At 32.7% G+C, this 18,069-nt stretch overlaps 1 protein-coding gene across 4 annotated transcripts in view; it reads left to right on the top strand.

The window, feature by feature from the left end:
* Nucleotides 1–17,787, top strand: part of KCNT2 (potassium sodium-activated channel subfamily T member 2) — a 211,238-nt gene extending 193,451 nt beyond the window's left edge. For 2 of the 4 annotated variants that reach the window (XM_087719175.1, XM_087719173.1), the window contains 6 exons: nt 1,587–1,670; nt 2,454–2,582; nt 6,038–6,058; nt 7,684–7,984; nt 14,135–14,219; nt 15,473–17,787. In XM_087719175.1, coding sequence (XP_087575301.1) covers nt 1,587–1,670; nt 2,454–2,582; nt 6,038–6,058; nt 7,684–7,984; nt 14,135–14,219; nt 15,473–15,584 — 732 coding nt within the window. In that variant the 3' untranslated portion in view covers nt 15,585–17,787. The remainder of the gene's footprint in view (nt 1–1,586; nt 1,671–2,453; nt 2,583–6,037; nt 6,059–7,683; nt 7,985–14,134; nt 14,220–15,472) is intronic. The other 2 variants (XM_087719176.1, XM_087719174.1) reach the window with 1 other exon arrangement.
* The last annotated feature ends 282 nt before the right edge of the window (nt 17,788–18,069 follow it).

The following is an 18,069-nucleotide window of genomic DNA, read 5'->3' as shown; positions in this document are numbered from 1 at the left end:
AAAACACCTGCAGATTTGAAAACTAGAATACAAGTTTTACTGCATAGAAAGGCTTCTTACTTCCACATAAACATCACCATTATGAGTCTGGGCATTTTATCAAACTATATATATCCACTGGAAACACCAAACCTGAAGTAGTCTGAAGCAGCCTGAAGATGACGAATGAGACTTCGTCGAAACGTCGCCAAGACATCTCCAATTCTACGCGGGAGAAAACCCAAACAACTAGAGACCTACATACTAACACCCGCGAAAACCTCAGAAAACATATATATATATATATATATATATATATATATATATATATATATATATATATATATATATATATATATATATATATATATATATATATATATATATATATATATATATATAATCATTTTTTTAAAAGTACAAGAAAAAGACAGGTCTGGGATATAGGATTGGATTAGGTCCAAGGCATTCACCATCGCATAGATTAGGCCTCCTCCGAATTCCATTAGCCAGCCAGTGTAGACTGGCAACTACCCGGAGGAGAGCCTTCTCGGTGGCTGCTCCGACCCTCTGGAATGAGGTCCCCGTGGAGATTTGGACCCTCACCACCCTCCAGTCCTTCCGCGCCGCCCTTAAAATCTGGCTGTCCCGGCTGGCCTGGGGTTAACGATTCTAACCCCACTCGAATTGTATGACTGTTGTGTTCTTAAATGATGTAGTGTCTCCATGTTGTAAATTGTTTGTCCTCCCCCCCCCCCTTTTGAACTGTGAGCCACCCTGAGTCCCCCAGGGAAAAGGGCGGCATACAAATAAAGTGAAAATGAAAAAAAAACATGAAAAAAAAACATTTGACCATGTATCATTTCCCTGACTTAAAAATAGTTCCACCATCCCAACAGGGAAAATCCATCAGGTTTTACACTGAAAACATTTGCAACATACTTGTAAGCCAATCAGGTCTCCATTCCCTTGTTCTTCTTTAAACAATATGGCATAGTAATACTACCTACTGTTTCTAGCAGGCTTGTTTTACGATTATATAAACATGATTGAGTAAATGAGTCAACATCTTTTAAACGTATAAAAGCCATTTGGGGTTTTATTTCCTCTTTGTTTTGCATTGGGCAGCCTTTTGAGCCAAACTGCCAGTAGAGTCTCCGTAATGGAATGCAAAGTTCTTAGGGCAACTTTCTGTCATTTAATTAGTTCATTTTTTGTCCATGCACAGGACAAGGAACTCTCCAAGATTTGAGCTAGCTGAGATAATTATGTTGTCCAGTGTACGAGGGCCAGCTCAGACTACACTGTATGAATTAAAGGATTAACTGTTCTATTTAGTCCAGTGTACTCACCAGCCATTAGAAACGTGGAAAAGAAGTAAAAAAATGGCCAAGGTTGGAGAAAGAAGTCGTTTTATGGATATAGCACATCTATAGCTTTCAAAGGACAAGCATTGTACACTATCAGTCATATAGCCAAGTTTCTCTGAATCAAATGAACATCCGCCTCCCACAAAAATAGCCGTTTTGTATGTACACTTTCTTTCTGTGAATATTAATGACTTAAGCCATGTTTTAAGCATTTCTTATATTATTTTAAATCTTTAGTCATTCGTTAAGGATTACATGATCTCTATCGCCAGACTTCTGCTGGGACTAGATACTACACCAGGATCTGGATTTCTCTGTTCTGTAAGTTAACACTTTTAAACTATTCAATTAAATTCTGCAGCTGATTCTGCTCTTTTTCCTCCGCAGAGGGTAGTTGGGTATTGTCTCTCTCTCTCTATTGGCAGAAAACGTCTTCAAAAGGACTACTTGCAAAGCACTTGTACATTTGTTATTGGGGAGACAAGTTCTTTCTAAAGCAGGGGTGTCAAACCCACAACAACACATCATCACGTGACGTATTGCAACTTTTTTTCTCCTTCACTACAATGGGTGGGAGTGGCCAGCACGTGATGCATCAGGCTGCGAGTTTGACACCCCCGTCATAAAGTGATGAGAGGGAAAGAAGCTGAGGTGACACACGTGGGAGGTAGAGGTGTATGGGCAAAGGAAAAGAACCGCATTTGCAGAGACAGACCGAGGCAACTTTCAAAGCAGCCACATCAACCCATTTTTTTTCTGAAGGATTTGATGGCCTTAGCAGATAGGCCATTTGACAATGAATTAAAATGTACTGCAGTTGCTTCATTTAAATTTAAATAGTACCTACAACGATACAAAGCACAAAGTTTGCAATGATTTTTTAAATCACATATACGGTATATGTAATAACTGAACGCTTCTGGAACCTGGACCTGGATTGACATCATATATTATGCTCAGGAAGGACTGAAGGATTGTAGAGTACAATAAATAATGCTTTGCTTTGTAAGTTTTGTTGCTGACTGTAATATTTTGGGTGATGACGTTTGAATGAATACATAAATCAGTGATTTGAGCTGTGCCGTTTCTGTTCTCATTGCTTAGATGAAAATCACAGAAGATGATTTGTGGATCAGAACTTATGCCAGACTTTATCAGAAGCTTTGTTCTTCGACTGGAGATATTCCTATAGGAATCTACAGGACCGAATCACAAAAACTGGTGACATCTGAGGTTTGGACATTTTCATTGTCATACAGACATTTGTAAAGAATGTGACCCATGAAATATTTGTAATGATTTGTGTGGGAATAATCTTATTTAGCAATATTTCACTTACGTTTCACTCATGCTGACTGTTATTTCGTTATGGGATTATATTTATCCCTTATAGAATGCTTCTGTTTCACGATACACGTAAAATATGAAGGAGCATCATATGTCTTAAAATACTTGTTGACATACTATGGATATGCTTCACGCAGCATTGAATTTAACCTGTGACTTCTATCCATTATGTGTTTGGGGATCATGCACATATTCTACACTAATAGTTCCCAAATTGTTCTGCCAAGGTGCAAGATATAAATTGGTTTAGGTCGAAGCCCTCTGTTCCCAAAACAATGTGTTTACATGATTCTCTGGCTTTTCTTCCTTTCTGGTAAATTCTGCTAGAAGGAAGCCTGACTCTCTATTGGGAATCACTCGGCTCACATTCAGTTACTGAAAAACACATATGATTCTATTTACAGATTCTACAAGAATATCTGAGTATATAAAAAAAGAGGTCAAAGCTGGACTTTCCCCCCTTTGTCCTCATAAGCATAGTTATCCCTACAAATTGCCATGTGCAAGTAAAACTCTTTCCATGAAAATTCAAAGAGCACATCTGAAGAAGCCTATACGTTACATCCAGAGCGCACTTCCATGAAACGTCTATGGAGATTTTCAATCATACAGGTTATGATTGTCCCAAAGAGACAACTGGAATTTCTTATTTTTCTTTAAAGACGTTTTGCTTCTCATCCAGGAAACTTTGTCAGCTGAAGAGCTTCCTGATGAAAAATGAAACGTCTTCAAAGAACAAGAAGAAAGTCCAGTTGCTTCTTGAAAAACACCTTTTGGGCTTCCATGAAATGTTGTTCTTTCCAAATGAGAAAAAATTATACCAAAAGCCTTCACATTTTGCATAACGTCAACCCAAAATTTTTGAAGCTTTTAAAGTTCTCTTCCAAAACCTGTACCATTTCTCAGATCCTCAGAAACAATATTTAGGTGAAAAAATAACAGTGTTTTAATGATTAAATAACTAATAATCATTGGGGAGGTGAAAGGACTTAATATGAGAAATCAACTGATTTATTGTGATTGAATTATACCACCATAAAAATAAAATAAAAATATGCTTATTTAATTTAATCATATCAAATATAAAGCACTTGTTTCTATCGCCGTCTACCTCAAGATATAGCAACCATGATAGTGTAAGAAATATAAATTGAAATGAAAATTCAAGACAGCAAGGAGGGTGGAGGGGATCCATAATTATGTAAGTTTGTTTGGAGGACAATTTTCAGTCTGATACTAGCCTTAAATATTCATGCATAACTGTTCCATTTCACTTCAGTACCTAAAGAAATGGAGCATAAAACTATGATATAGAAGATTTTTGGTTAAGTAGCCCAACGTATCTGCAGAATTTTATAACTATGATTTCTAAACTATGATTACTTGAACTGGTATTTAGTATTAAATGAATAATATTGAATTGCATATGGTGAGGTACGTTTTCATGAATTAAAGCACTTAATTGTGTATTAAGTGCATAATCCTACTGTTCTGTCCTTGCCTCTTCTTGAGGAAGAATGACTCATTTTGGCAAGGCCATCCAGTTGGCTTTGTGATAAGGCAGGACTAGAATTCATGGTCTCCCAGTTTGTAGTCTAGTGCCTTAACGTTACAAACCGGTCTCATTCTGACTTAGTAGTCCACAAGATTTGATAATGGGGATATATATGTATTTTTATGTATTTGTCATAATGTGTATGTCATCATTTTGTAAAAACTCTTGTTAGCTCAAATACATATTTAGTCCATGTGTTGCAACCATCCATTAATATATGTCTGTGTAAATGTTTCACTCATTTGGATGAGGACTAGAACAATGCAGACATGCGTACTGATGCTAGCATTGCCCCGATATTCTTATCCATATATTCTTGATATTCCTGTGCTAAGAAGGAATACTCAGTAGGAATACTAATTCAACTCTAGTAAGGGTTCTTTTCTTTTTTATTTTTTTTTAGTATCTCAGTTTTGTTTAACTTGTTTTGTTTTAATGGTTGACCTTTTTTTAATGAAAGGGAATCCCAGAGTTGGAAGGATGCATGAATGGAGCCACCAAACCCATTTCCTCCTCAGTGCAACAATTCAGATTAAAGCATGCTAGTCTCCCCTCAAACTGATGCAATGAAGGGAAGTCCATTAGTCCCTGGCTAACTGGTACCATTATTGAATTGCTTGTAACATAAGGAGTTTTCCCCAAAACCAGTAGATGCCTTCAGAAGAATCTACTGTGCTGTGCTGTAACTTAAATTTACTCTTCTATGTCTGGTACTTTGGGACAATAGAGAATAGAGATCTTCTGTAGGCAAGAGCTCCCTTCTTGTGTCCAGTCCTAATTCATAACCCCAGAAAACATCTATGTATCTGCCTACCGATGTATCTATCTATCTATCTAGTCATATGAAGCTTGGCAGTCATGGGATGTCTGTCAAAATCTCTTCCATGTAATATATGTTATTATATTATGAAGGAGCATTGAATCGTATGGACCTCCACCTGCAATCTAAAACATTCTAGCTGGGAAGAATTTTATTATCTCAACTATGTAGCATAGTATTTAATTTGAATCTGTTATTTATGTGTGAAATTGGCATTATTTGCCTGAGTTACTATTTTAAATTACTTGCAAATGCATAAATTGCACGACTGATATGGATTGTAGCACTGAAATGTGGAAACAGAATAATCTCATCTATATATTAAGCACAGAAATAATTATTAATAAGTATTTTTAATTGTCCATTCAAATATTTACTGAGGCAAAAGCCTTAGTCTATAATATGAAGCCTTCACTGTTTTAATGAATTCACTTCCCTCTTTGTTAAGATTTAATGTAAAACAAACTTGCACAAGTTCTTTGATGTTAAAATTTATTAGGAAAAAGCCCCATTAAAATTATTATATTCTTGATCATGTTTAAAATAAATTTCAATAGGAATTTAATCTTTTACTACTTTCCATATCATATGTATAATTTTGGAGCAGTGTTTCTTACTTTAAGATATTTGGATTTCAATTCCAAGAATTCCTCAGCTACCAAGGTGGCTGGAGAATTCTGGGAGTTGAAGTCCACTCTTATTAAAATGGCCAAGGTTGAGAAACACTTATTTAAAATCATATCATAGCTGGTAAAAAACAGAGAAAAGACAATTAAGAAATTTGGTTAATCGGGTTATTTATCCTATACTCAAAGCTGAAGATTTGTCACGTCATACTGTGCAAGGATTTAATTCTTTATTTCACCCATAATATCATGAAATTGTCTACGTGTTTTCTTTGTTTGGAAACTGTTGTTTGAATGGTGTTTTGTTTTCTTTCCTCCTCCTGACTTCCATTTTTGTCAGTCTCGAGAAATTTCTTCACAAGTAAGTATCTGTCATGTATCCCCTGTGTTAGCCTAAAAAGAAAAACCTTTAACAGATAAAGACAGATATGTGTCACAGGATAATGTTTCAAGATCCAATCCGGATCCGAGCTTTTGGACTCATGCTGGAGCCCATCTTCAGGGTTCTACAGTTCCCTTAAGATGGGCTCCAGCACAAGTCCGAAAGCTCAGAAAAATAAACCTCTGGTCACAGTGACTGAATTTTAAACTGTCATACAGAGAAAGGCTTCATGCTTCTAATCCCTTCCAGGAATCTCAAATAGTTTCATTTAGTCAGTAGTTTACAGTGTAGGTCACAGTCATAATGCAAGCTGAAATATTATATACCGTATTTCTCGGAGTATAAGACACACCTTTTCCCCTCAAAAAATAGGCTGAAAATCTGGGTGCGTTTTATACATTGAGTACAGCATTTTTTGCCTCCTGAAACCCCGCTTTTGAAAAAAAACATTTAGCAGAGTGCACTTTTTTTTTCTTTTGAAAATCTCTTTAACTGATTGATGAGAATACTGTCTCTCTCTCTCTCCCTACCTATCTACTGTATTTCTCTCTCTCTCTCTCTCTTTTTCTATTTCTCTCTCTCTATCCCTCTACCTATTTATCTACCTACCTAACTACTCTCTCTCTCTCTCTCTCTCTCTCTCTCTCTCTCTCTCTCTCTCTCTCTCTCCCTACCTACCTACTGTATTTCTCTCTCTTTCTCTCCCTCTCTATTCCTCTATCTACCTATCTACTTTTCTGTTAATTTGCCTCTTCAAAACCTTGGTGCATCTTACACTCCGGTACATCTTATACTCCGAAAAATACGGTACTTTTGTAAACATGTATCACTTGTATATTTAAGAGTCCTTGGGTTATGTGTTCAACATAACTAAGCATATAGGCAGATATGTGTGGGTTTTTTGAGCTACTCCACTGCTTCTGCACATAGATACTGACATTTTTAAAAGCAGGGATGTGATTTAACTTCCTTGAATACATAGCTCTACATATACTGTACTTCATATCAAGGAATGAGGGGATGGAGTGGGCATAATAGTAGAATGGAAAAAATTCATGAAGAGAAATTGTGTTTGTGTCATGAAGTGTTTGGCTCTGGGTGTGGGTGTATGCATGTATGGACAGCATTAGTGTGTACAAAAATATGAATGAAGTTACAGATTTATATAAATGTACATATAAACATACTTGCCTTTTTATATATAATTACATAATATTGATTAAGCAATTATCAAAATCATAAACAAATCTTTTCCTTTGCATAATTCATATTGTGATTTCATAGAGGTGGATATTGGCTAGGCCAGTGGTTATCACCCCATGGTCCACGGAGTCTTGGGGGCCCAAGATTTTTGAAGAAATGTTATGATTTAAATCTTAAGATTAGTCATGGGGGGCCATGGCCAAGGTCCATGGCCACAAAAGATATTTAAAGGAGGGCCATGGTGAAAAAAAGTTTGAAAACCTCTTGGGCAAGGCTAGTAAGATTGGAATCAAGAATATGAAGAATGGGAAATAGCAAAAGAAATTTAAGGCAAAATTACTTAATTGGTGGAAAAATAATCCCCAAAGAATTTAATTTCTGTCATGGTTTTCTCTTTAAAGTCTCAAATTTCTATCAGCGTGGAAGAGTGGGAAGACACCAAGGATAGTAAAGAACAATGTAACTACCGCAGCAACCACCGTAACTCAACATCAAGTGATCAGTCAGATCATCCTTTGTTAAGACGAAAAAGCATGCAGTGGGCTCGGCGGCTAAGCAGAAAAGTACCAAAGCATTCAGCAAAAACAGCAGAGAAAATAAGTCAGCAGAGAATGAATCTTTACAGAAGGTCAGAAAGACAAGAACTAGCCGAACTGGTGAAAAACAGAATGAAACATCTAGGACTCTCAACAGCAGGATATGGTACGATATTGTGATATATGCCCACGCCTATGTACATGTAGGGACAGGTAGATAAACGCTAGAAAGTTCATTGGATCAGGACTGGAATGGTAAATATTCTCTCATCAAAAGTTCCTGAGAAAACTTAGCAATCATTGGCGAAAGTAATCTTTTATTACAGATAACTAAATGTTTCAAGTAAAATCAAATGTACAAATTGACATTTTTCCCATACATTTATATATCCATCTCTTTAGAATTAGAACGTCTATCTTTCAACTTGCATAAATGACCTTCCTATTAAATTTCAACTGCAGTCTTTGTGTGCAGGTCTTCAAGCCCACCCCCTAGGCCTGAGAAAGAGCAACCAGGCCAAAGCCACTCTGTTGATTTTGTGTCTAAGGTTGGATTGGAACTCACGGTCTCCCAGTTTCTAGACTGGCGTCTTAACCACTACACCAAACTGGCTCTCCTCGTGCTACAATAATATTTTATTAAATACTAATGCTTTAAAGTGGCATTTGAGTGGTAATAAGCTTCCATTAAGAAGATACCACCTGAAAATTCTTTACTAAATTATTTATAGGCAAATGGAAACTATAGCTATAGAACTATAGCTTTTGGGGAAAGACATTAAATCTTTCTCTCTTTTTGTAAAAAAAAAATCCAAACAGATAAATTCCTCCCCATTTTTCCCTCAGAGTAATAAAATAGATAAGTACGGTAGTAAAGCTTGCTCCGTGTTCTTCAGGAAAGAAGCAAAAGGTATCAACCAAACAATCTAGGTCAAAAATTCAACACATCACTCATGCCAAAGTTCAGTAGCAAAATTATCATCAAAGAGGCTCCAGCAGTCCAGATCAAGAGTTCCAATATTTGTAGAAAATATGCTCAGTAGCGAGTGGGGCGTTAGCTGGCAGGGTATAGGAGGAGAGCTTTTTCTGTCCTGCCAATAGGTCCTTGGAACATTCTTCCCTTTAAGAATAATGTTCCAATGGGCACATGCCAGGAAAGAATTTCTCACTTGGCCCTTTTTTCAAGACCTTAAAAACATGTGCCTGAACCTGAGACTTGGGCATGGATTTGACCCTCTCTCTTGGTTGTATGGATGATGGCTTAAATTATGCCCAGCTGCTGTTTCTATTTGTTTTATTGTAAGTCACCTTGAATCATATAAAAGTGAGAAAGCCATCTCACCATAGATAGATAGATAGATGATAGATAGATAGATATGATAGATAGATAGATAGATAGATAGATAGATAGATAGATAGATATGATAGATAGATTGATAGATAGATAGATAGATATGATAGATAGATATGAAAGATAGATAGATAGATATAGATAGATAGATAGATAGATAGATATGATAGATAGATATGATAGATAGATAGATAGATAGATAGATAGATAGATAGATAGATGATAGATAGATAGATAGATAGATAGATAGATAGATAGATATAGATAGATAGATAGATATGATAGATAGATAGATAGATAGATAGATATGATAGATAGATAGATAGATAGATAGATAGATAGATAGATAGATAGATAGATAGATAGATAGATATGATAGATAGATTGATAGATAGATAGATAGATATGATAGATAGATATGAAAGATAGATAGATATAGATAGATAGATAGATAGATAGATAGATAGATATGATAGATAGATATGATAGATAGATAGATAGATAGATAGATAGATGATAGATAGATGATAGATAGATAGATAGATAGATATAGATAGATAGATAGATATGATAGATAGATAGATATGATAGATAGATAGATATGATAGATAGATAGATAGATAGATAGATAGATATGATAGATAGATAGATATAGATAGATAGATAGATAGATAGATAGATATGATAGATAGATAGATAGATAGATAGATATAGATAGATAGATAGATAGATAGATAGATATGAATGATAGATATGATAGATAGATAATAGATAGATAATAGATAGATAATAGATAGATAGATAGATGATAGATAGATAGATGATAGATAGATGATAGATAGATGATAGATAGATAATAGATAGATAGATAGATAGATAGATAGATGATAGATAGATAGATAGATGATAGATAGATAGATGATAGATAGATAGATAGATATGATAGATAGATAGATATAGATAGATAGATAGATAGATAGATAGATAGATATAGATAGATAGATAGATAGATAGATATGATAGATAGATAGATAGATAGATAGATATAGATAGATAGATAGATAGATAGATATGAATGATAGATATGATAGATAGATAATAGATAGATAATAGATAGATAATAGATAGATAGATAGATGATAGATAGATAGATGATAGATAGATGATAGATAGATAGATGATAGATAGATAATAGATAGATAGATAGATAGATAGATAGATGATAGATAGATAGATGATAGATAGATAGATATAGATAGATAGATAGATATAGATAGATAGATAGATAGATAGATAGATATAGATAGATAGATAGATAGATATGATAGATAGATAGATAGATATGATAGATAGATAGATAGATATGAAAGATAGATAGATATAGATAGATAGATAGATAGATATAGATAGATAGATAGATAGATAGATAGATAGATAGATAGATATAGATAGATAGATAGATAGATAGATATGAAAGATAGATAGATATAGATAGATAGATAGATAGATAGATGATAGATAGATGATAGATAGATAGATAGATAGATAGATAGATAGATAGATATAGATAGATAGATAGATATGATAGATAGATAGATGATAGATAGATAGATATGATAGATAGATAGATAGATAGATAGATATGATAGATAGATATAGATAGATAGATTAGATAGATATGATAGATAGATATGATAGATAGATAGATATAGATAGATAGATAGATAGATAGATATAGATAGATAGATAGATAGATAGATATGATAGATAGATATGATAGATAGATAGATAGATAGATAGATAGATGATAGATAGATAGATAGATAGATAGATATGATAGATAGATATGAAAGATAGATAGATATAGATAGATAGATAGATAGATATAGATAGATAGATAGATAGATAGATATGATAGATAGATATGATAGATAGATAGATAGATAGATAGATGATAGATAGATGATAGATAGATAGATAGATAGATAGATAGATATAGATAGATAGATAGATATGATAGATAGATAGATGATAGATAGATAGATATGATAGATAGATAGATAGATAGATAGATAGATAGATAGATAGATATGATAGATAGATAGATATAGATAGATAGATAGATAGATAGATAGATAGATATGATAGATAGATAGATAGATAGATATAGATAGATAGATAGATAGATAGATATGAATGATAGATATGATAGATAGATAATAGATAGATAATAGATAGATAATAGATAGATAGATGATAGATAGATAGATGATAGATAGATGATAGATAGATAGATGATAGATAGATAATAGATAGATAGATAGATAGATAGATAGATAGATAGATAGATAGATAGATGATAGATAGATAGATAGATGATAGATAGATAGATGATAGATAGATAGATAGATAGATAGATAGATAGATAGATGATAGATAGATAGATGATAGATAGATAGATAGATGATAGATAGATAGATGATAGATAGATGATAGATAGATAGATAATAGATAGATAGATAGATAGATAGATAGATAGATAGATAGATAGATGATAGATAGATAGATGATAGATAGATAGATAGATAGATAGATGATAGATAGATAGATGATAGATAGATAGATAGATGATAGATAGATAGATAGATAGATAGATGATAGATATGATAGATAGATAGATAGATAGATAGATAGATAGATAGATAGATAGATAGATAGATATGATAGATAGATAGATAGATATGATAGATAGATAGATAGATATGAAAGATAGATAGATAGATATAGATAGATAGATAGATAGATAGATAGATATAGATAGATAGATAGATAGATAGATAGATAGATATGATAGATAGATATGATAGATAGATAGATAGATAGATAGATAGATAGATAGATAGATGATAGATAGATGATAGATAGATAGATAGATAGATAGATAGATAGATAGATAGATAGATATAGATAGATAGATAGATATGATAGATAGATAGATAGATGATAGATAGATATGATAGATAGATATGATAGATAGATAGATAGATAGATAGATAGATATGATAGATAGATAGATATAGATAGATAGATAGATAGATAGATAGATAGATATGATAGATAGATAGATAGATAGATAGATAGATAGATATGAATGATAGATATGATAGATAGATAATAGATAGATAATAGATAGATAATAGATAGATAGATAGATAGATAGATGATAGATAGATAGATGATAGATAGATGATAGATAGATAGATGATAGATAGATAATAGATAGATAGATAGATAGATAGATAGATAGATGATAGATAGATAGATGATAGATAGATAGATAGATAGATAGATGATAGATAGATAGATGATAGATAGATAGATAGATGATAGATAGATAGATATGATAGATAGATGATAGATAGATAGATAGATAGATAGATAGATAGATGATAGATAGATAGATGATAGATAGATAGATGATAGATAGATAGATAGATAGATAGATGATAGATAGATAGATGATAGATAGATAGATAGATGATAGATAGATAGATATGATAGATAGATGATAGATAGATAGATAGATAGATAGATGATAGATAGATGATAGATAGATAGATGATAGATAGATAGATATGATAGATAGATGATAGATAGATGATAGATAGATAGATATAGATAGATGGATAGATGATAGATAGATAGATAGATGATAGATAGATAGATGATAGATAGATAGATGATAGATAGATAGATGATAGATAGATAGATGATAGATAGATAGATAGATAGATAGATAGATAGATAGATAGATATGATAGATAGATATGATAGATAGATAGATAGATAGATAGATAGATAGATGATAGATAGATAGATAGATATGATAGATAGATAGATAGATAGATGATAGATAGATAGATGATAGATATGATAGATAGATAGATAGATGATAGATAGATAGATAGATAGATGATAGATAGATGATAGATAGATGATAGATAGATAGATAGATAGATAGATGATAGATATGATAGATAGATAGATAGATAGATGATAGATAGATAGATGATAGATAGATGATAGATAGATAGATAGATATGATAGATAGATAGATAGATAGATGATAGATAGATAGATGATAGATATGATAGATAGATAGATGATAGATAGATAGATAGATAGATAGATAGATAGATAGATGATAGATAGATAGATGATAGATAGATGATAGATAGATGATAGATATGATAGATAGATAGATAGATAGATAGATAGATAGATAGATGATAGATAGATAGATAGATGATAGATAGATAGATGATAGATAGATGATAGATAGATGATAGATAGATAGATGATAGATAGATAGATAGATAGATAGATAGATAGATAGATAGATAGATAGATAGATAGATAGATAGATAGATTAGTCTCCTCCGACTATTTAAGAAGGCCATACCTTTTCAAACTTTGAAGAATGAAGACGTCAGCAGTAGCATTAGATTCTGGAAACAAATTCAACATTTTTAAAATGAATTGATTGCGAAGAAACATATTAAGAATTTGCTGGACCTTTGTTCATATTATATTCTTCTCAATGTAAACTTTAATGGGATATTTTTTTTAACCAGGTATAAAAGTATTGTATCTTCTTCATTAAAGATAATTATAATAAAAGTGACCATTTCCCTCTATTTTTGCCTCCAATTAAAGAGAAAGTCCTTTTTTGTTTAATGTTTTTCTAGCCACAACATATAACATAACAATGAGATATTGGTCATATATTACAGATCATCTATGAGATATTCTGCTTTTCTATCTTTTCTTGATGTTTTTTTAAATGCAAAAATATAACATTGCTTTTGATTTGACCAACTTTGATTGAGACATGACCTTTTCATTTGAGTAATGTTACGATCAGTTATTCAAAACAGCCTTTATATTCCCTTCTTCCCCTTGTAGATGAAATGAATGATCACCAAAACACACTCTCATACATTTTGATCAATCCTTCTCCAGACACCCGACTTGAACTGAATGATGTTGTGTAAGTATGTCGTATTTGCCAGACTTGTGTTTTGTATTTTCATGGAAGAATTTTTTTTAAAAAAAAGCCCTGACCTTTTAACTTTGAAAACAATTTTTCCAAAGAATAAAAATGTTTAGTATGCTCTTCACTTTTTTGTCATTTCTACTTGTTCAGATGATCCTGGTGATTCAGGGCAATCACAGCCACTATTTTTTATTCCCGTTTTCTTTATTTATTTAATTCACACATTCAATTAAGGATATGTTATTCTATATTTTAACTGCCTTTGGAAAATTGGCAAAGTAAAATCTGGGCTAGAGCCAATGAAAGAAGTAGTAATGAATCAGAAGATAATGTACTGTTGCTTAGCTCATAAACAACAACAACAACAAAACACCTCACAAGCTTTTAATGCTGGGCAAGGCATTGTTTAATAGGATCTGTAGGTTTGGAGAAAGCTACTAATGTGAATTGCTGGATCTCACTGCTTGAGTATCTTGCTTTGTTTTACACACACACACACAAACACACACACACACATTAGATTTTACAACCCCCGGTATGCCCAAATATGGGAGGAAGATCACACTACTTCCACTCTCTGTCCTCCGGCTCGTCACAAGAGACCATCCAGACAGAACCCAATATTTTTACTGTTGCCTGTGTGTGTGTGTGTGTGTGTGTGTGTGTGTGTGTGTGTGTGTGTGTGTGTATGTATATATATATATATATATATATATATATATATATATATATATATATATATATATATATATATATATATATATATATATATATATATATATATATGTTGTTCTATTTGTGCTGATAAATAACAAAATGTAACAAAATAACAAAAATAACAAAATATAACAAAAAGGCAACAGTAAAAAATATTGGGTTTCTGCCTGGATGGTCTCTTGTGACGAGCCGAAGGACAGAGAATGGAAGTAGTGATCTTCCTCCCATATTTGGGCATACCGGGGGGTTGTAAAAATCTTATATATATATATATATATATATATATATATATATATATATATATATATATATATATATATATATATATATATATATATATATATATATATATATATATATATATATATTCTGCTTGTAATCATCAGTTACATAAATCTTTTTAGTTAGTCCAAAGTGAAGGGTATTCTAAAGTACATTTGCAGAATTTAGAGTAGAATATTCTGTTCATCTGGATTTTTTTCCCTTGTTAAACCCGATGAATATAAATGGTCTTTCTTTGTTGTGTTTAGATACTTGATTCGTCCAGATCCATTGTCCTATGTTCCCAAAAGTGCATCTAGCCAGAAAAACAGCTTCTGCAATGCCATTGGGCAAGACACCAGAGAAGAAACACAACTTTGATACATCACACGGTTCAGTGATGGAAAGACATTTTTATACAAATAACTGTTTTGGAATTGAGTGGTGATGACTTTAGTATAACTGGAGTCTTCTGAGAACTGGAATATAATGGTCAATGGATGTTAATAGAACAACTGTTTTATTGACATTATAGGAATGATTCTGAAAAACTGAGTTTTTAAAATAATTATTCAGATCCTGGAATTAAAAGTAGCAGAACTATTAAAAAAAACCTAAGCAAGTATGCCATGGTTTGCTAATAGAAAGTAGAATAACAATAATGCTGTACTCCAAATCATATTTGTTATTTTGGTTTCAATTAACCATTCTGCAACCATTTCTGATCACAATATCATAGTGTATATTATAAGTTCTGAATTCCAGATTTATAAAATTCTGGTTTGTGCAAATAAAATGATAATGTAAGGAAAGTTTGGACAATTCCCTTTTCTATCTTAAAATTGGAATTCCAAATGAAAGCTCAGTAAGTTTGTTACTTGCTTAGCTTTGAGCAATAATAATCAGCCGTGTATTTTTATTGCCTCCTTTAGCCCATTACATTTTTATACGCAACATATATTTTTCCAGAATGTTTAATTCCATGCTATTTTCAAACCATTGTTTGTTTCAATTTGACACCTTTTCCCCACACACTATTAAAACATTAAGAGCAAGTATACATTTCACAATTAGAAAAATGGAAAATGCTAAGAATGTAAAATGGTGTGGAAACCAATTGCCTTTAAATGTTTATTAAAATGTGTACAGGAAGGAGGAATTTGGAAGATTTTGTAGGACACATTGAGAACACCAAATTATTTTGAAAAGAAAAAGTTTATTTGTGAATGCAATAGGTAAAGGTTCCCCCCGCATATGGGGTGCTAGTCGTTTCTGGCTATAGGGGCGGTTCCCATCTCTGTTTCTAAGCTGAAGACCAGCACTGTCCAAAGATGTTTCCGTGGTCATGTGGCCGCCATGACTAAACAGAGAAGGCGCACGGAGAGCTATTACCTTCCCACCAAAGTGGTCCCTATTTTTCTACTTACATTTTTTACATGTTTTCAAACTACTAGGTTGGCAGAAGCTGGAACAAGTAGTGGGAGCTCACTCCGTTATGCGGCACTAGGGATTCGAACTGCTGATCTTCTGATCGACAAGCTCAGTGTCTTAGCTACTGAACCAGTGAATGCAATACCAATAGCTAAATGAAGGACTACTAAAGATGTTTGAAGAGTATTCTCTCTCTGAAGATATAGGTGTTTTGGGATGATTATCCAATCTATTCTTTTGATAGTAGATCACTTGAAATGTCAAAACAAAAAATAAGTTTATATATCTCCAGATTTCTGGAGTAAAGGAGATGACAGTTTCTCTGGGAGAAAAGGCATGGATTTCCAAAGCAATCCATAGATTTTTATTTTTTTTGGGTTTAGTGTAAACCAACAGTTTTAGTCTTGAGTACAAATTCCATTGTGTCTTGTGTATGCATGAAGAGCAGTTAGTATGAAGACTCACTAGCCTACAATCTTATTGAACAAGAGGCAGCAATCTAATAAGCCAAAGGTAAAAACAGGGATCATGTTTTGAGGCTTTAGTGATAATGTCTGTTGTGGAATTGTAGGAGTTACTTTGGATGGCCAGTGATATGCCGGACAATATCTTGGTTTTAAATGAAGCCATGTGAATGGTATCATCTTTCTTTACAGATCTTAATAGAATCAGGCTGCGCAGAAACATGGTCAGCCCTCAGCCTTTTTAAAGATGCCATCCAAAGTTTCTAGTGTGAGTTGGGATGTTTATATAATTTTAACTTCTGTAACATTAGTTAATATGTAAGCTTATTTGCGTTATATTATTAATTAATAGAAAAGCTTACACACATAGGACAGAAGAGTAAGTTAGGAGCAAGGCTGAGAGATGTTTTAACTTATTATCCGCATTAAATGTACAGGTTATGTTTTCTATATTATTTGAAAAAACTGCTACCAGTTTGTGTACAAATCAAATGATGCCAAAATTGCTCAACTAAATTATTCATGCATGTGATGATTGTTTACTGCATTTGACGGTGTTTTAAATGACTGTTGTATTCATTGTAAGGAAGCAACTATGATTCCAGCCACATGCATTGATAATTTCTATAGTTCTCTATTTTTCGTTTGTCAGCTGTGTGAATGAATAAAAGCCATTTTCTTATGTAGAATATTCCTTCTGATCTGTGATGATTTCTACACAATTCTTTCTCTACAGTTGTCAGCTGAAGCCAAAGGGCTTACATAAATGTGTGTATTTATAGAAAGAGACTGAAAAGATTATGTTTTAAATCAGTGGACGTTTTCTTAGCTTCCTTGAAAACTATGACTGTTGCCTTTATCACAAAATGCTTTGGATATTACCTGCTCTTTCAGAAGTGATTTATCTGAAAATGGAATAATGAAACTGCACAGATGTTGGATTGCTGGGCAAAGCATTAGAAATATGGTGA

This window comes from Thamnophis sirtalis, unplaced genomic scaffold (genome assembly GCF_051295495.1).
Source record: "Thamnophis sirtalis isolate CommonGarterSnake01/CBP01778 unplaced genomic scaffold, rThaSir2_p1.2 scaffold_7, whole genome shotgun sequence".
Classification (NCBI taxonomy): domain Eukaryota; kingdom Metazoa; phylum Chordata; class Lepidosauria; order Squamata; family Natricidae; genus Thamnophis; species Thamnophis sirtalis.
The sequence above is the reverse complement of the archived record's forward strand: the minus strand, read 5'-3'. Positions and strand labels throughout refer to the sequence as shown.